The following is a 19,091-nucleotide window of genomic DNA, read 5'->3' on the forward strand; positions in this document are numbered from 1 at the left end:
CCTGTTCCCCAGTAACAAATGGGGATGGGAACAGGAGAAGGAAGACAGCGTTAGACAGGCTGAAGACAGAAAGAGCTTTCAGGTTATGGGAAAATTGGTATTTCAGGTTTAAATTTAATGAAGTGCCTGTGCTGGAATTTATTTGAATCATTTTTAAAAGAGCTCCAATTATGGACACAATCAAAATATGCTTAAGTCGATACCAAAATACAAAAGGGGAGAAGCCAGAAAGATAGGTCAAATCTGTTTTCAGGAACATGGCAGAGCGATTCAAAACAGGAAGCGTGTGATGAAGACAAGCCCGAACCGTGAGCGCAAACAGTGAACTCCTGCCCGAGAATAGGAAGTGTACCAGGAAAGTACACGTAAAATCACCTCATGTAAAAGAATACTATTCAGACCTCACCATAGAAACAAAGTGTGTATTGATGATGCTCAAGGGGCGAGTAATAATTATTACGGCAGTCAGGCACCCTGCACTTGCTGCACCTGATGTGGGTGAAAAGGCTGCAGTCCCCCCAGGTCTCTTGGCACAGCTGCACATATAGCAGCTCCCAAACACCCCTCCAACAAACTCCTTCTGGTTTAAGTGAAAGAAGGGTTTGATTTTTTTTTTTTTTATTTAAGAAAGGATTAAGGTAAGATTTCTTTATATATATGGATAAGCCAGCAGATTTCTTCACCAAGATCAAATAAATATCTGACAATCTATAATGTCATGATACAGCAAAAGGAAAGGCCAGCTTACAAGACAACCCCAATAGTGATTCCAATACATTGCATGCTCCTGATGAGCTTAACGAATACAAACACAGTAAAACAACTTTATCTCAGAGTCATAATGCCACTGATGTTTCAAAGCATAGATACGCTACCCTGTATGAGATAGGGACAACTGCCTACGTAAGATAGGCAAGCTCTATTTATTGTGAGAGCAAAATGCTATGAAGATAGAAGTAACTCCCTGGGAGTTAATTTGGGATTTTTTTTTATTTTTTTATGTTAAACAGAAGTCCCATTTTATACAAGTTGTTATCCCCTCGGGCAACAAAGCTGGTGAGGGGTTTAGAGCACAAGTCTGATGAGGAGCGGCTGAGGGAGCTGGGGTTGTTCAGTCTGGAGAAGAGGAGGCTGAGGGGAGACCTCATCGCTCTCTACAACTACCTGAAAGGAGGTTGTGGTGAGGTGGGTGTTGGTCTCTTCTCCCAAGTGACAAGCAACAGGACAAGAGGAAACGGCCTCAAGTTGTGCCAGGGGAGGTTCAGGCTGGATATTAGGAAAAAGTTCTTTACTGAAAGAGTAGTGAAACATTGGAAGGGGCTGCCCAGGGAGGTGGTGGAGTCACCATCCCTGGAGGTGTTCAAGGGACGTGTGGACGTGGCACTGCGGGACATGGTTTAGTGGGTGTGGTGGTGTTGGGGTGATGGTTGGACTTGATGATCTGACAGGTCTTTTCCAACCTTAGTGATTCCGGCCATTCAAATGTTATCCACGTTACAGTGTTCTAATTCATTTCAGTAGGTACATCAGTAATTACACTGGAAGAACCAGCACAGAACACAAACAACAAAACCTACCTAACTCTGAGAAGGAAAGGCAACAAATATACGCTAAATGCTATATAAATGCTCTATGCTAAAAAAAAAGTAAATTGGACAGTTTAAAATATAAGAACAGCAGAACTACAGATGGTCAGAAAGGGAGATGCAACTGACTTTCTAAAAACAGGATTTGTTTCAATAAGCTCCCAAACTGATCCGCAGCATAAGACAGACAATGTGCATGTCAACACAGAGCATGTGTTGCTCACTGAACGTTTCAATCCGAGTCCACAGGGCATTTCCAGACACCCCTTCTTTACAAGTGTGGGATACCTCCGCTCACCTCCGGCCGTGGGGCAAGTCATGCACTGAAGTTGAAGTTTTACTTCCCCTCAGAATAAGGGATGTCCCCCACGTCCGACCGCTCTCCCCTTCACAGGCCCCCCGAAAGGGCCACTCTCCCGCTCAGCGACCCAGCCTACAGCCTCCTCCCGCTCCGTGACGGGAGGATTCTGGAAGGCCGCCTTCCTCCCCTCGGAGCCCAGCAGCTCCACGTTACTTATCACCCGAGCGCGGGGGCTGCCGCGGGCCGCTCCCCGACCGCCCGGCCCCTCAGCGCGGCCCCGGCGCCGACCTGGCAGGGCCGGGGTGTGTGGGGGGGGAGACGGCGCGAACAGCCGGGCCGCCCGCGCTGCCAACCGAGGGCAGACCGCACCGAGACGGACAAAACCGCTGAAAGCGCGTCCAAACCCCGGCAAGGCCGGCTCCCCGCCGCCGAGGGGCCGCTGCCGGGCGGCGACACCTCCGGAACAGCGCCGGGGAGGTGCGGGCCCGCGCCGGGAGCGCCGCCTTCCCCCGGGACGCTGCGCCGCGCTCCCCCCGCGCCGGGTGCCGGGGGCGGCCCGCTGACAGGAGCCCCCCCACCGCCCCGCCGCCGCGCCGGCCCGGCCGAGCCCCTGCGCTTCCCGGCCGCCACCTGCCCGCGCCCGCTCGGCGCCTGCGAGGGGGAAGCGCCGCTGCCCGGTCTGCGGGGAGGGGGATGGGCTGGCCCGGGCGCTGGGGTGCCTTGGCCGCGCTCCCGGCCGCCGGCGGTGCCTACCCTGGGCGCTGCAGTCGGCGCAGACCTCGCTGCTCCTCAGGCGCTTCGACATGGTGCGCGGCGGCGGCGGCGGCGGGACCGGGCGCTTCCTGCCGCGCTAACGGGTCCCCGCCGCCAGCCCCCGCCAGGCGGCCGAGCCGAGGCGGCAGCGCGCAGGCGCACGGCAGCGCCGCCCGCTCCGCCGCCGGCGCCATTCACCAAGCCGCGTGCGCCAGCGCTGGGTTGCGTTCCGCGGGCGAACGGGGGTGGTGCGAGGCGGCCCCGGGCCGCCATGTTCGCTCCTGGCAAAAGGGCGGTAGTCAGCCCGGGCGAGGCTCTGGCCGCGGCGCGGTCGGCCACGTTTGTCCCTGGCGGACGCTTGCCTCAGGCTGCGCTCCGCTTCACAGAAGCGTTGCGCTTTTGCGGGGGAGCATAGACACCTCCCGTAGGTGGCTGCGCCGGCCTGCTCCCTGTCCCCTCACGACTAGGGCAGAGGGGGAAGCTGGGCGAAACTACGTTTCGGAAGCCGGGCCCCGCAGGCTGGCGGAAGAGGCTGCTCTCCATCCAGCCCTGCCCTCACCCGCCATGGCGGCGGCAGGGCGGGCAGGTGAAACCAACGCTCGGTGGAGGCGAGGGGGGAGACCAGCCAGCACTGAGCGCCGCGTCCGGCCCAGCGCCGCGCTGCCACCCCCTCGCGCAGAGGGCGATGGGGCAGCTTGCGGGCGGGACGCTCCATCTGCCCGCCCGCGGGGGGGATAGGATGGGCGGGGAGCAGCAACTTCCTCTTTCCGTGGGCTCGCCGGTGGCGGCAGGCTGAGGGGAACCGAGGGGGAGCCTCCCCCCCCCGCACCGGCTGCGCTGTGGTCCGTCCCGGCCGCTGCCCTGGAGAGACAGGAAGGAGGGACGCGGAGGCGGGGGTGAGGCGGGGGGGGGGGCGGGAGCGCCCGGGTCTGTGGGAGTCCTGGAGCAGGGGACCCCCAGGAGCGGGGGGCACCAGGAGCAGGGGACCCCCAGGAGTGTGGGGCCGGGGGGGGCACCAGGAGCAGGGGACCCCCAGGACTGTGGGGGGCACCAGGAGCAGGGGACCCCCAGGACTGTGGGGTGCACCAGGAGCAGGGGAGACCCCCAAGAGCCTGGGGCTGGTGGGGGGGGACACGGGGGGGGGGTTGCCCAGGAGCAGGGGACCCCTAGGAGTGTGGGGCGGGGGGGGGGCACCAGGAGCAGGGGACCCCCAGGACTGTGGGGGGCACCAGGAGCAGGGGATCCCCAGGAGTGTGGGGCCGGGGGGGGGGGGCACCAGGAGCAGGGGAACCCCAGGAGCGGGGGGCACCAGGAGCAGGGGACCCCCAGGACTGTGGGGCCGGGGGGGGGCACCAGGAGCAGGGGAGACCCACAAGAGTGTGGGGCCGGGGGGGGTGTGCGCCCAGGAACAGGGGACCCCCAGGACTGTGGGGGGCACCAGGAGCAGGGGAGACCCCCAAGAGCCTGGGGCTGGGGGAGGGGGACACGGGGGGGTGCCCAGAAGCAGGGGACCCCCAGGAGTGGGATTTTGCATGGGGCACCCCTTGGAGCGGGGTGAGGGGTTCGTAGGGGGTTGTGGCCCCGTGTTCCGCCTGGGGCAGGTGGGTGCCGGGAGAGAGGAGAAGCTCGAGGGGTCAGGGTTTGAGTAATCGGGGGTCTCCAGAATAAGGGGAGGGGGAACAGTGAGGGTAGGCACCCTGCTTCCCCCGCTCCTGCAGGTGTGTGGCATGATGAGTTCCCCTGGCAGGGCCAGCAGCGCGTTTCCCCTGCACGTCCTGGTCTGGAATAATGACTACAGGCGGCTGGACGAGGAGCTGCAGGACAAGGTAACCGGGACACCCGGGCGACCAAGAGAGCTTGTGCCGTGGTACAGGGCTTGGTGCCCCCCGCTTACTGCCTTTCTAGGGAGAAGTAACCTCGATGGTACTCCCAGGTCTGTCTGCTGGGCTTGCTGCGCTTCATTCTCTTTATCTAGTTATTTGTGGTTGCGGGAGTGATGTAAGAAGGTGTAGGAATATACTTTTTGTTATGTAAGATATTAAATATTGACTTATCTGTAAAGCTGTGCTCAGAGCATTCAAGTGCAAGGTTGCAGAATAGCTCTTTAGAAAGTATTAGGAGTCATTGAAAAAGATGAGGAAGAGCAGATATGATGGACATTTAATTTTTTTTTCTGTGCCAGAAAAGCAATAAATACTGCTTACCTTAACGGGAAGTCAACATGCAGCATAGGTGGCTGCTGCTGCCGAAGATTAAACCAGCTTCTCGCTTGCTGAGGACCAGCAGTTCTTACAGATTCGTTGCTGTCCAAGACTGTGGGGGCAGCGTTTTTATACTGGCTGGAATGTTTTCAGCATCTCTAGTAAAAAAAAAAAAAAAAAGGATCATTGTTTCATGCTGTAGAGTAGAAAAATACAAAGCTGTTCCCTCTCTGGGACGGCTAAGCGAGAAATGGTAATGACGTAAGGAAGTGGTCTGAAAAGCTGCAGCAGAGCTCGAGCAGCAAGCATCCTTCTTGCTGAGGTGCTGTGTAAAAGCTCTGACATTCGCTAGTGTGGAGTACGCTTTGCAGAAGCAGAGCATATTAATTACATTATACCTGACACCACAAGTATATGAGCCAAAGATCATCTGTGCCACCTCCTGACTAGTGACTGTCATCTGCAATTCTAACGGTACACGACAATTTACTAATGCTTGCTTAGAGCATGCTCCTGTCCTATTTTTAGGAGAATCTTTGGAATGCAGCTACTTTTTATCTAATTCGTGTGATCTTATTCCTTAACAAAATCTTTAACCTTACTGGCACGTTGCTTCTGTGTATTTATTTCTGTTTCAATAACATTCTCGCCTGTGAAAATTTGTCATTAAATAAGGATCATTCTGCTTCTTGTTAGTCCAAGACTGCAGGTCACACCTGTGAAGTGCTGCTTCCTACCTCAAACGCTTTATACTGCCAGGAAATGAGCAACGTCTTAGGATGGAATATGTCTGTCTGCTTTGAAATAACTTCTTTTTTTTTGAAGTGTTCCAAAGATATGTTTCCTCCTGCTTCCTTGGGATAAGCTTCTTGCTGTTGGAGGGGTGCGTAAGGGAATCAAAACACACTTGCCAGCTGCACTTGGTATGGCAAATGATGGGTAGAATGTGTGGTTACCGGTTAATAGCAGCAAAGACAATTGGGAGGGACGCCTTCGAGTCCTTTACCCGTCAGTGCGGTAGACATTGCAGCTGTAGGAAGTGGGGGAGCAAATTAATTAGTATTCCACCACGGAATTGAAAAGAGAGTGCTTTAAAATGAAGCTTTCCCTACTCTGTGTGTGATCTTTCCAACTTAATGCTGTCAGATAACCATGTTAACTTGCATAATAATTTTCCTTTCTTATTCTGCTATTGACTTTCCCCTTTTCCTTTAGTTATAGATGCTCTTCTGTTTCAAATCTCTAAGCTAATAGTGAAAAATATGTAAGGTATGAGTATGTTGTGCTTGCATGTTTTGGATATTTATGCCTGTGTAGTTTTGTTTGTTTGTTTGGTTTTTTAGTGACTTGTACAAAATGCACTCACTCTTCATTGTGCTGTGTGTGTCAGTCAAATGGATGCTTTGTAAAATACCATTTGCTTCTATACTTTCAAAAAGTGCTGTACAAAATTGGTGTTGTATGCCCTGTTTCTTTTTTTTTTTTTTTTTTCTTTCTCCCCCTGATTATCTTGTATCATGTTAAACCCTCTATTGATCTCTCAGGCTGTTTACTGTCCATGGTGCAATGCACACCGACCAGAACTCCTGTCTTCTCCTGAAGGAGACCCCTTCTGAAGGGAGACAGAAGGGGAAATAATTACAGAAAAAGAAATGAGAAGCATCAGCAAGAACTCAGTCGTGTCTTACAGTGATACCAGTTCTTACCGTGTCGGTTTTATAGGCCCTGTTCTGCTTCTCTTTTTATTTCAGTGGGGAAGTAAGATGGCACTGTACGGAGTGCAGAAGGGCAGTACAGTAGCATTTGAAAACTGAGTCGACTGTGCACCACAGACCGATACGTGGGAATACCTAGGGAATATTGACTCATGGATTTCTACTGACAAGCTTTCTTTATATAAGCTCTTCTCAGTGTGCTCTGGTTAGTGGCATTTGATAGGACAGCTTCAGCATTATTTCTCTCTCGGATACTCAACAGGATGTTGATCAACGTGATCCACGAGGCCGGACCTTGTTGCACCTTGCTGTTTCCTTGGGTTATATAGAATCTGCCAAAGTCCTCCTTCAACACAAGGCAGACGTAACTAAAGAGAATGCGCAGGGATGGACAGGTAAAGATCACTTGGAAAACAGAAGTCGTGTGTTATTCCTTTTCAGTTGCAGATGTTGTATTTTGACTGCTTTTACATGCTGTATTTTGCTCAGAAAGCAAACAGGAACTAGCTTGTGTCTGGATTTCTTTCAGTCTTACATGAGGCTGTCAGTACAGGAGATCCAGAGATGGTACAAATGATTCTGCAGCATCGGGACTACCAGCAGACCTCTATGACACTTGGAGGAGTTCCCGAACTACTCCAAAAGATAAATGAGGTAATTACTTAGTTTAAACCTCTTACTCCAGACCACAGTTCTCATCCAAGTAGTTCTGTTCAGTAAACTGAAATCAGATGGGCAACTGTGTTCTTCGTTTCAACTTGCATATTCCATAGCGCTGTGGGAGATGGAGGCTTTTTCCTTGACTTTACTTTGAAATCCTTAGTCGTGACCTCCAACATTGGAGGCTGAATCTTGAAGGTGTTACTGCTCCTATAGTAAAATAAGGAAGAATAGCTCGTCAGAAAGCAGCAGTGGTGGCCTGATGTCTTTTATGTTTGTTGGTTTCAATTTCAGTTTTTTAACATATCTCGAGTTCTGTTCTTTTTTTTTTTTAATTTATCTAAAATGTACCCGAGAAATGCTGTAGTGAATGTTAGATTAGAACTATTTCATGAAGTATTCATAAAGTGTTTTCCTTTTCCAGGCTCCTGACTTCTATGTGGAAATGAAATGGGAGTTCACTAGCTGGGGTAAGAATCCTAGTCACCGTTACCTCTTCTAAACTATGTAGACAAAGGGACTTGGTTTTGTGCAAATGTCACAAAAGATACGCCGAGAAATATCCACTCCCCAGAATACTTAATCTCTTCATGTCTCAAAACAACCTCTTACATTTTTGTTGCACAATTATTCTTTGTTTCCTGTTTATTTGGCTTGGTTTTTGTTTGTTCGTTTGTTTTTTAATGGGGAGTTTAACCGTTGTTAGAATTGCTGAAGACTTTTCTTGGGGTTTTGTTTACCTGGCTCTGGCTATCGATGATTAAGACAGTCATACACGTTATGTATAGATGCACAGACTACTTGGGAAGTACCTGCTTTTCTTTTAAAGGAATGAACACTAGGCCTTACAGTTGACTTAATTTTCCAAACAACTAACTATTAGACTGCTAGGAGATGGGGTTTAGGCCATTTCACATCTTTTAGTCTGAACTAATGTCTTTTCCTTTTCATATTCATCTTTTAAATTAAAATTGGTGGGTTTTGTCCCTAAGCTGATTGTTCTTAAAGCTGAAGAGGATCAGTATCTCACCTCCTCCAGAATAATGGTCATAGTACTGAGCAATCCTGTATCAGGGATACAGCTTCTGCTTGAGTTCAGACTTCCTGTGCGCTTAGTCTCTTGAATATTTTCTATTTATGTTTTTTTTCATTTTTTCTTTTATAGTCCCACTGGTTTCTAGAGTTTGTCCAAGTGACGTTTGCCGCATCTGGAAAAGTGGTGCCAAGCTGCGTGTTGATATCACTTTACTGGGCTTTGAAAATATGAGCTGGGAGAGAGGAAGGCGTAGTTTAATTTTCAAGGGAGAAGGTAAATATTTTAGCATGTCTGCACCATTAATCGCCAAATACTATGTGAGCCACAATGAGAAATCCCGATTTTGCATAGAAAGACCTGTTGAGGCTGAATACTGAATTTTATACAAGTTTTATACATATAGAGATATACATATAGAGATACTGTTTTGTGGTTTAACATAACGGCTTAACTTCTTTCCTTTGAGTAACTCTGAGGTCAAAATTTAGCAAGAGGGCTAAAATTTTACTTCAAGCTTTTACTTAGTTTTCCCCCTTTTGTTCTCCCACCCCCCAAATAAAAAATAATTTTAGCTACAGCTCCAAATTTGATCTCAGCTGACTGCAAAATACAGTGAATTAGCATCCACCCTGATTTGATATACAGTATATTCTCAGTTTTTCATTCTGGAATGCTGTTGCTAAGTTTTTTAGATTGAGATGTACCATTTCCAACAGATACTGGAGGTTGGGCAGAACTAATTGAGATCAATCATGATGATAAGTTTGTTACAACGGAGCGTTTTGAGATTTCCCAACACATGAAGCGTTTGACGTTGGGATCTATGACACCAAAAAGAAAAGATGTGGAAAGGCGCCTTACATCTCCAATTATTAATACGTGCCTTGATACAAAAAATATTGCTTTTGAAAGGTAAGATGCAAAGTTTCTCATAACAAAGAAACACCTCGAGATTATGGATGGTCGTACTTGCAATTAAGCTTTAAAGACAAACTCTCAAAAGCCCTGGTAATAAAAATTTTTAGGGCTAGATCTGAAATTACTTTAAACTTCACATACCGTTAGATAAAGAAATTTGGCTTGGTCAGCTTGCCACTGTTGCTTGGCAGAAAACTTCCAGTTTATCATATTAGTGAGATCAATGTTAATGTCTCATTACAAGTTTACATTTCGCCCAAATCCATATGTATAGGGCTGAAACTAATGGGCAAGAACTTGCATCTTGTAGCTCAGTAAGTCAAATCTCGCATTAATACTTTAAATAGAAATATGTGTATAGTGTGTCTTTCCACAGACACACATTTTTCTTCCTTGTTTACTACACGTGTTTATCCAGGTATCCGTCAGCTTAGTTCAAACAATCCTTTTTAGGAAGCTGCTTTTGCAGCATTCTGTGGTGCGGTAAACCACCCCATGATCATACGAAACAAGTGTTTTCAAAGTGTGATGTATAATTCCAGCATCTTTCTCCTGAATATTTAGTACCCTTTCAAAGCTGCCCAGAATCAGTCCCTGCGATGTTCAGTGAGCCTTAGCAACTGCAGCATCTACACATCCAGGAACTAAGATTTCTTAGGCAGAAGTATTCCTACTATCCAGCTCCCCAAATTGCAGTGACAGGTTACTTTTGAGATTAAACTCTGTGCTAAAAGCTGCCATGCCCAGGCTGGCAGACAAAATAATTCGATGGTGTTGGGGTGATGGTTGGACTTGGTGATCTTGCAGGTCTTTTCCAACCTTAGTGATTCTGTGATTCTGTGGTAGGTTTTTAGGCTGTCCTCCTCTGTGGCTCAGGTATTCACACCTCATTCTAAAATCTCTATCTGAGCCTTTGCGCTTTGGCCGTGGACTGAGTAAGAACAGAAACGGCATGACTTCCTCGGCTGTCTTGTGATATGTGTGTGTGCGGACAGATTGGCCTGTGCTTTTGTCTGGGGTTAATAATCAAATAACCTATCAAATGTTGTTTAAACTTAATTTTGGAAAAACAGGCTGGGGGTTGTGTAGAAATGCAACTGTATAGACGCTTGTGGTGTTCACTTTTTGTCAGAACCACGTCCGGATTCTGGGTATGGAGGACAGAAAAAGCGGAAGGTGTAAATGGTTATGAAGCGAAGGTAAAGCCCATTCTATTCTGTTAAGAAGTCTTACAGCTAACTGAAATGTGGTTGTGTTTTGCCTGTATTTCCTGAATATTTCAGGTCTTAAACTTCCCATCGAGAGCTTTATTGTGTTGCCAGCAGAGCTGAGCAGGAGTGAGGAACTTCAAGGCTGCCAGGCTTGTGGGAGGGATGGTGCCTGTAGGCAGGAACATCAGCAGGGGCTGTAGGGGAGAGGGGGGATCAAAACATTTCGGGAGAAGAGGGGCAAAAGATTCAGCATATGTGCTAGAACTCCGTTCCATCCAAAAACTAGAATTTAACTCATTGTTGACTACTGTCGTTCTTTCACTGTTTAAAAGACGAGGAATCTGTTGGTGAAGTGCCTTGAGCACTCTCTAGTAACAGTATTGCAAGGAAATAACAGCCTCCTGCTGCCATGAGTTGCATCATGAATTCAAGTAACAAAAGACTGCTGGTAAATTAAAGACCCTGACCATGCTCATGAGTCATACAGTTGCTTAGATTTGTTCTGTGTGACACTGTTTTTTGTCTTCCATTTCACTTGAGTGAAATATTTTTGAAGAGGCTTTACAGCCTTACTGTGTTAGGAATTTAAGTTAAGAATCACAAGAATTAACTTCCCTGATTCCTAAGTCTGTGTTTACTCCAGGTTTTGGAATTTGTGCAATAAATTACATTTTGTAATGTCATTTAACAGAAGAATAAATGCTGAATAGCTTTCTACATTTATATGAAGGTTCTTCTGGTAAGACTGGAGGACTATTCAGTTGGACATGGGGTTCATCAGTGTTCCTGCAGAATTAAACTATCACTAAATTTCATTTGAAGGTCTTACGAGTAACCTCTGTTTAGAAATAGCGTTACCTGACTTTCCTTCCCCGTTCTCTCTTAAAATCTCTGCCCAGGTGAGGATTCTTTCCAGTAAGCTTGGAAATGCCGGTCTAGTTTTAAGGTCAGCTTAGTTAGTTACAAAAGCGTATATAGAAGTGTGTAAATCTGCTTTCCAAGAACCTGGTTGAAAGGCTGAGTTCTGTTGCCGTCAAAGTCGATGACCAAACTCCTTTGCCATTCTTTCAGCGCAGGATGTTTGCGAGATTAACGCTGCCTGGAGATACTGTGGTGTATGATTTGCGGGGTTTCTTATTTTATCAGCTTGCCCAGCAGGTGGCATGTAGTTTCAGCTTTAGCGTAGGTCTGTCAAGAACACATCATGTAGGACTTCCATTATACCAAGGCGAATAGAAAAATCAAAGCGCAGCATTTCCTGTTGATCACCAGTATGTTAAAGATTAAGATCTTTGCCAATGAGAGGCAGATCCATGCTGCTTTATTTTGTCTTTAGATTTGTGTACGTGGTGTTTTACTAGAGAGAGCTCTCTTTTTTTAACCTTTGCTTTTTGGGTTTTGTCCTTGCACTTTTTTAAAGGTATACATTGCAAACAATGTGAATGTGGTCACAAAAATCCGAACGGAACATTTAACAGAAGAGGAGAAGAAAAGATATAAAGGTAGTTTTCCTATAGGATAACTGGAAATAAGTAGAACCTTTTGGCTCTCTGATACCTTCTCTGTGTGACTGCAGAAGAAATGGGCAGATAGACAAGGGAAGTACTTTTCTTGCTGACTTTGCCCTGCTTTACTTTCACATGTTGTGTGTCTGAGGTAGCTCATTACTTGACTCCTAGCCTACAAATGAACCAGTATTTATCCTAGCTGTATTTAGAGGAAAGAAGAGCTCTTCAAAACTGTTGAAAGTTCACGGAAAGTTTTAAAAGGCTGCACTTTTCCATGCTTTTTCCTGCTCTGGAATGTATTCATGTCTTTACTTCGCTTTGGCCACGATTACAAGATTCATGTAGGCTTTGTTTGCTTGGACTTTTGTCTTGCTTTTTGGTTTTGTTTTCGTCCACTAATTTCTTCTAGTATTTAAACTAGACTAAAGGGTGACCAGCCAGTAACTTCATGTGGAAGCGCTGCCCTTCATTGGCCTACCTTGGGGCCCAGGAGGAGAGGCACTGTGAATAATACAGCTCTCTGCTAATGATAGAAACCACTGAAAATCTTTGCCTCTATTCTGTGTGTTGGAGATGGTTTATACTGTCAGCTTTAGGTCTTGGGCTTGCTTGGTAAAGCTTATGGAACAGCTTACTTCACTTTGGGCTAGAAGCCTTGCTTGTTAGCCTGGTATGTACATAAATTTTACTGCTAATTAATGGTAATAGATTTTTTGGTTTTTCCCTCCTGTTATCTGAAGCTGACAGGAACCCCCTGGAATCGTTTCTGGGTACAGTGGAGCATGAATATGGTGCTCAGGTGAGTATCTTTGACGTTGGAACAGGCCACTGCAGCGCAGAGATCTGTGCCGGTAGGAATTCTGGGTGTGCGGAGTTGCCTCTTGTTTTGTTAGTTTGGCAGTAATTTTGACTATGAGGCTTAAATTTTCCCTGAGGATGTTTCTGTTTGTTTTAAGCCCTCCAATGTTCCCTATGAATAGCAGGTACCTCCTTCTGAACACTCTTACGAGAAAGACACAGAATCCGTTAGCACAGCAGGAGCTAGGGTGTGAGCAGTGGCAGTAAATCTGAGCAAGCACAGATCTTAGTGGCAGCCCACCAGTAATCTGGGAAGACAAGTCCACAGCTCTGCAGGAGCCTCAGGTGGGAGATTGTGCTAGCACGGTGATTAACAGACAAAGATATGTAGGATGAAGTGACATGTTAGCACACTGCACTTGAGCAACTCGGAGGAAAACCATATATCCTCTGCTGTTCTGACATGTGTTGGTAATGATTTCGATATGGCTTTTGAAGCTCCCTTGCATCTGTACATACTTAAGTACAGTAGATAATAGATTTGCCAACTGCTGGCTCTGTATCAGGATGGCGTTGCAGATCTTTCGTGGATCTAGAGATATTTGTTTAAAATACCCCATCAAAGTTTTGCCTGTAATAAAGGACTTGCAGCCTAGAAATGCTGTAGCTTATATGTGTGTTTCTGGTTGGTTTCTAGCTTTAGAGCATTTAAGTGGATTTTTCCTGTCTCTAAAATGCTTGGAGATTTTTAGCCTCAGTAGAAAGCAGTCTAAATGCCTGTGCTTGTATTTATGGCTGTGTGTCACTGATGTCTAAAATAGAGAATGAGTTAGTTTGCAAGAGGTAACTTGAAAGTTTCTTATAGTAGCCACTGTCTATTTGTTCTGCACTTTTGTGGTTGTTTTTTTTCCCTCTTACAGAGTACGACCAAGACAACAGAGTATGCTGCGAGTAACAATCCTACTGCTATTACTCTGGAGGAATACTTTGACCCAGAATTTGATTTGAAAGGTAGAGACATAGGAAGACCGAAAGAAGTCACCATTCGAACGCAGAAGTGAGAAATAAAATTTTAAGTATTTCTACTTTGTCTCTTCCCAGTCATCTAATCTCTGAAAACCATTTTTACAAATATCCAGTGTGGTTTTCCCCCCAGCCTCCAAAATTAATCAAAAGAGAGATCTTGGAGTGTTCAGCTATAGTCTAATTCTTCTTCCACTAAGTCAAAGAAAACATTTGAACTAGTGCTGTTACTTGTTAGTAACCTCCTGTGCTTTGCCTTTGGTCTGACCAGGAACATGGTTCGGTTTCTCAGAGCAGTAACTGTTCTGACTCTTTGAAATGTATGAAGCAGGTGACAATGCTACGTGTTTTGCTTTGCATCTGTTCCTAAGCTGTAAGCTTAGGATGTTCATATGCAACTTTCTGTTTAAGATTTAAAGCGACCTTGTGGATGAGTGAAGAGTTTCCCTTGTCTCTTATGGAACAAGTCACTCCAATCATCGATCTGATGGCCAGAACTAGTGCTCATTTTGCCAGACTTAGGGATTTCATCACTCTGGAATTTCCACCAGGATTTCCTGTCAAAATTGGTAATATTTAGCAATTTTTATTGTAGCATTTTCTTCATTTCCATTCTTTCTGTTGGTTTGGCAGCATAGATTTACAAAAACCATGTTAGTTTTTTACTCGTCATCTCACCAATATCTAGAACTGAGAACCCAGATGTACGTTGTCTTGTACATCTGTGCTCATTGACTCCAAATTCTGAATGACCCGTAAGAAGTATAATTTTAAAGACGGCATTATTTCAGTAAGAATGAGCTGTTGCTAGCCCTTTCCTCTTAGCTTCAATGCCTTAGATTTGGCAAATCCTATTATAAAATAAGAGATTTAGAGAGAAAGTGAGAAAGACTAAGGGCAACTTCTTGGCAAGGCGAGTTACTATATACTTTGTCATTACGGGATGTTGCTTGTGGAATATATTCAATAAACATGTAAGGGTTTGATGTGGCTGTAGGTGTTGGAAGTGAATGAGAGTTCTCTTTTTGACGGAAATCTTGTGCTCTTTCTTATAGAAATTCCCCTATTTCATGTGCTGAATGCCCGAATTACATTTGAAAATGTCAATGGCTGCAGGACAGCTGACAAAACATCATCACAAATGGTTGGAGGTGCACAGTGTGATTCAGGTGAGGAGTGGAAAGATGCAGTGATTGTATGTTTTTACATTTCTGTCAGTGGAATGCACAGGAGAGAGAGATGGGTTAACTGCAGAGAGTGAAACATTCACAGGTGAGAGGAAGCTGCAATGCATTACAGCTGATCTGGAGTGTGTGATACTGGTCATACTGACCCATTCTGCCTGTTCCGTGCCTGCCGGACTGATTAAACTGAGGTCTAGCAAGCTTTCCCAAGTATTTTGAGGTCTAAATTCTGATGCAAGCTATTGCTATGGGAAGTGGAATACAAAATTGCTGTGACAGCTAAGTCTGCATGCTCTTTCAAAAAAGAGTGGATTACGATTGAGTGGGACGCTCATGACTGCATCTATCCAGTGATACTCTGACCTATGAGCTGTTGGACACCCATTCGTTAGGAATAACCTCAGAAGAGCCACTGCGGTGTTTATCTTTGCAATCTTTTTTTTTCCCCATCTGGTTTTGTCAGAGTTCAGCTGCCTTAGCGCTCTGCTGCACGCTGCTTTTATTTGTGGAACTTGCCAGCATCCTAAAGAGAGACTCTGCATTCTGTCTCACTGCTGTGCTTGTTTGCCACAGAAGTCTTTCAAAGCCTGTTGGTATATTTAGCCATGTGGTTTATCTGAATTTTTGGAGTGATCTTAATCTTGCATAAACATTCAGCAGAATTTTTTAAGTTACAACTTGCAAAAATGTACTATGCCATGTTTGTAACTGTATTTGGCTTCTACAGGTGCTAATTTCGAGGTTGACCAGTCAGTGTTTGAGATCCCCAAATCTTACCACGTCCAAGATGATGGCAGGAACATACACGTGCAGGATGAAGATAACGAGATCATGCAGTTTGCCATTCAGCAGAGTCTGTTGGAATCCGGTGGAAATAAAGTAAGTGTGCTCTAATCTGTGCAGTGCAGATCTGACAGTTGTGACAAGGACTATGCAGCAATAGCTGCATCTCTGAATTAAACCAATGTAGGACCTATTTTTCTAAGAACCTCAGAAGAGAAAAATAGTAATGTATTTCGAAGAAGAAATAAGAGTGCTTTAAGAGTTACCTTTCAGTGAGTTGCGCTGCAGATCTGTTAACTGCTGTGGAATTGTCTGTCTTTCCTCCTTTCTAGGAAGTGGGGGTGCATTCCAATGGAGCAGTTGCATTTTCACAGGACTTCAATATACAGTATCAGAGGTAACTAATTTTTTCCTGTCAGGCCATGCAGTGACAGAGCAAAAATAATTCCAACAGTAGCGTGAAGCAATTTTGCCATTTTTTGTGTATGTAGGTAGCAGATGCACAGAACTCAAGGTCTCTTTTCTTGTGGTTCTTCTAACTTTTACTTTTCCAAGAAGCAAGGACTCTAAACTGGGCCTCCCTTGCTTATATAGTATAGCTCTTCAGCTCAGCTGTGGGACTGGACCATGCACATAACAGATTCTTTACCCAACAAATAAACACAGCCCTTCTGTTCTATTCTTAAAACTGTGAATTTGGTCCCTCTGGGTTGAATGTTTGTTTATTAGATGCAGCACACTTCAGGGTAGCTCTTCTTTCTTTTCAAAATCATTACGTAATCCTTAAAAACTTAGCAACGTATATTTAATGGACCCTTGAGAATGTGCTCTGGTATCTGTGGGGTCTTCCTGCAGTTAAGCGCAAAGAAATCTTTGCGCACACAAAGAACTGCATCCTCTTGGTTCTTTTGTACATGGAAATTACGTTACCTTTAAAGTAGGTGAGAATGCTTTTAGAAGCCCATTGAAAATTTAACTGCTAATATGTATGAAAAATTCTGAGGAACCTTCAAAGAACAGGTTTTATGTTGGGAATTTTATAGATGTCAGAACAACTGCTCTCTTACCCTGAAAACTGCTTTCTGCCCTCCGGGGAGAGATTTTCAGGTTTGCAGTTAGAAAACAGTTGCTAGGAAGGATCATTGCAGGAAATGTGAAATAGGCTCTGTCTCTCTTACTTCTTGAAGTTCTTTTTCTCCTTCAGGGCACTGCAGGAGAGCTATCTAACAAGCTCAGGTAACTCACACTGCAGCACCCCTAGTGAACCCTCCAGTTTTGAAAAAGACTTACAGCTTGCCATGGAGTTGTCTGTCCGAGAGCAGGAGGAACGGGAGAAGCAGCGCCGTGAAGAGGAAGATGCGGAGCTTCAGCAAGTTTTACAGCTTTCTCTTGTGGAAAAATAACTCTTTAGCGACCTCCTGAGTTAAGGATGACCAAATCTGCATAAAACAAAAGGCTTTCAGAGCTATCAGTCTGAAGACCACTCCTGGATTGCTTAAGTAAACATTTCAGCTGCCTTCTTAGTTGGCATCATCAGCTACAAAAAGCTGATTTATTTTTGTTTGAGGGAGTTTCAGATCACGGACTCTGCGTTTGGCTCCCCAACCATGCAGTCTTAGCTTTGAAGGAAAAGTTTTTATCTAAACGTATTTATTGGAGAGCAGATGGAAATTTTGCTTAGCATCAGGATATAGGATTGCAGTAAAGCTTGAGAACCTGATTTCTGGGGAGTTCAGGAGGGAAACTTCATTACTTACCAAAGAAATGCTCATCTGCTTAGTAATTTCTGAATAATTCAAAGCCATTGTTTGTTTCTTCCAGTTGTTACATGGAAGTTTATCTATATGCATATGCACACATACGCACGTACGGTAGTTCTTCATGCTGACAGTGTACCATGCTGACAGATGTTTTCTGTTGGGTTTGTTCATACGTGATTATCTCTTCTCTAGTTACTGAGATTTTATCACGTGCTCCTGCTTAAGAGGGATAATTTTATACTTGAACAGCTAGTCCAAGCTCAAGATTAAACTAGTGCTTTCTGAAAAAGGACAAAACAAGTAGCCAGTAAAATTTTAGATCCTAAAATGGGACCATCTGTCTAGTAAAGTAGCAGTTTCTGCAGTGATTCAAAACCAGCTAGTTCCCATAGTCAGAGGGCAGCAAGAAAATAAGCGATAGATACAGGTGCTTCTGTGCGATCACTTGGGGTGTGTGCATGAGTGCGTGCCTGCGTGTGGGTGCTAAATTCAAATAGAAGAAAATTCAGGTGAAATTTTAATGTATACTTATTGGAAGATAAGTTTTAATTCTGTCATCTGAAAGGGAAACGTGTGTTGCTTTTTAAAGTTCAAACGCTCATCCTTCATGTGAATACATATATTTTTTTATCTGAATATTTTTATTGATTTTAAAACAAGCCAATATGACTACACTCATAAAAATGGTATTGTAACAATTCACAAGTATGTTTTAACCAGCTTTCCTCAGGTCTTTCGTCATACAATATATTTGTAGCTATTTTATCTGCACTTCTGTCGGTGTTTACAGTACTTACACTGTGACTCTCAAGTGCACTCCGCAAGTACACAATGTACATCCACAGGAAAGCCTTACAGTAGTCAAACGTGAGCAATATTCCTCTGTTCCGGCTGGCAGAAGTGTGAAGAACCTATGGTACATACGGTCTGATCTTGCTACCTAATCCTGCACTTGTTCCTTGGGCAAACAGGGCGGTTCTGCGTGACCAACTACTAACCAGTAGAAAATCACTATCAAATGGACTTGATCATAACCAGTGAGTGGTTGGTAACTTGGAACCCTATTTTAAACCAATAATCCATTGTTTTACATAGCAAATGATTGAAATTCCTTCAGTGTACGCTAGAACTGGTATATCTGCACTGTTTTTGTTTGATGATACAGCTTGCATCCCTAAATAGCTTATTTGGTGTTTGCAGGAACGTTGACTTTCTTGCACAGTGGCGGTGGTCTATGTTGGAATTGCATCTTTCTTTGAAAAGGGGATTACTGTGACCTTCACAGTTAAAAAAAGGGAATAATAAGCTTTGCCTTGAGCTCTTGACAGAGTTGTGAGATAGGAGATGAAACTGGTTTCTTCCTCCAGCAGAAATAAAGAGTGCTGTTGCCTTTATAAACCCATCTGTCTGACACTGCTTTTTTTTCTATTAAGCATTTCAAACATTACAAGGCGGGGAAATACCTTTTTTCAAGCTGACTTTTCTCTGTCTTTTATATTGTAAACTAAGACATATTGAGCAGTTTCAGTCCAAGCTCTGTTATGCTCCTGCTTCTTAGTCTGGGACTGTAAAAACATTTGTTTTGATGGTTTTCTTTTTTTTGCTTTCTGTGACATTTGCATCATTCCCTCTAAAGCAGAAGGCCCTGCTTCCC

At 45.1% G+C, this 19,091-nt stretch overlaps 2 protein-coding genes across 12 annotated transcripts in view; one reads left to right on the forward strand and one right to left on the reverse strand.

Moving 5' to 3' along the window:
* GIT2 (GIT ArfGAP 2) overlaps positions 1 to 2,692 on the reverse strand; it is a 34,718-nt gene extending 32,026 nt beyond the window's left edge. For all 11 annotated transcript variants that reach the window (XM_059827596.1, XM_059827602.1, XM_059827592.1 and 8 more), the window contains exon 1: positions 2,641 to 2,692. In XM_059827596.1, the coding sequence (XP_059683579.1) occupies positions 2,641 to 2,692 (52 nt within the window). The remainder of the gene's footprint in view (positions 1 to 2,640) is intronic.
* Positions 2,693 to 4,376: 1,684 nt separating this feature from the next.
* ANKRD13A (ankyrin repeat domain 13A) lies at positions 4,377 to 18,827 on the forward strand. Its single transcript, XM_059827494.1, has 16 exons — positions 4,377 to 4,466; positions 6,819 to 6,951; positions 7,086 to 7,210; positions 7,641 to 7,686; positions 8,382 to 8,525; positions 8,969 to 9,164; positions 10,303 to 10,369; positions 11,802 to 11,883; positions 12,630 to 12,688; positions 13,511 to 13,519; positions 13,620 to 13,744; positions 14,122 to 14,279; positions 14,766 to 14,879; positions 15,622 to 15,773; positions 16,010 to 16,074; positions 16,882 to 18,827. The coding sequence occupies exons 3-16, from the start codon at positions 7,121 to 7,123 to the stop codon at positions 17,078 to 17,080; spliced, it is 1,506 nt and encodes a 501-aa protein (XP_059683477.1). The 5' UTR covers positions 4,377 to 4,466; positions 6,819 to 6,951; positions 7,086 to 7,120; the 3' UTR covers positions 17,081 to 18,827.
* Positions 18,828 to 19,091: the final 264 nt, after the last annotated feature.

This window comes from Gavia stellata, chromosome 21, assembly GCF_030936135.1.
Source record: "Gavia stellata isolate bGavSte3 chromosome 21, bGavSte3.hap2, whole genome shotgun sequence".
Classification (NCBI taxonomy): Eukaryota; Metazoa; Chordata; class Aves; order Gaviiformes; family Gaviidae; genus Gavia; species Gavia stellata.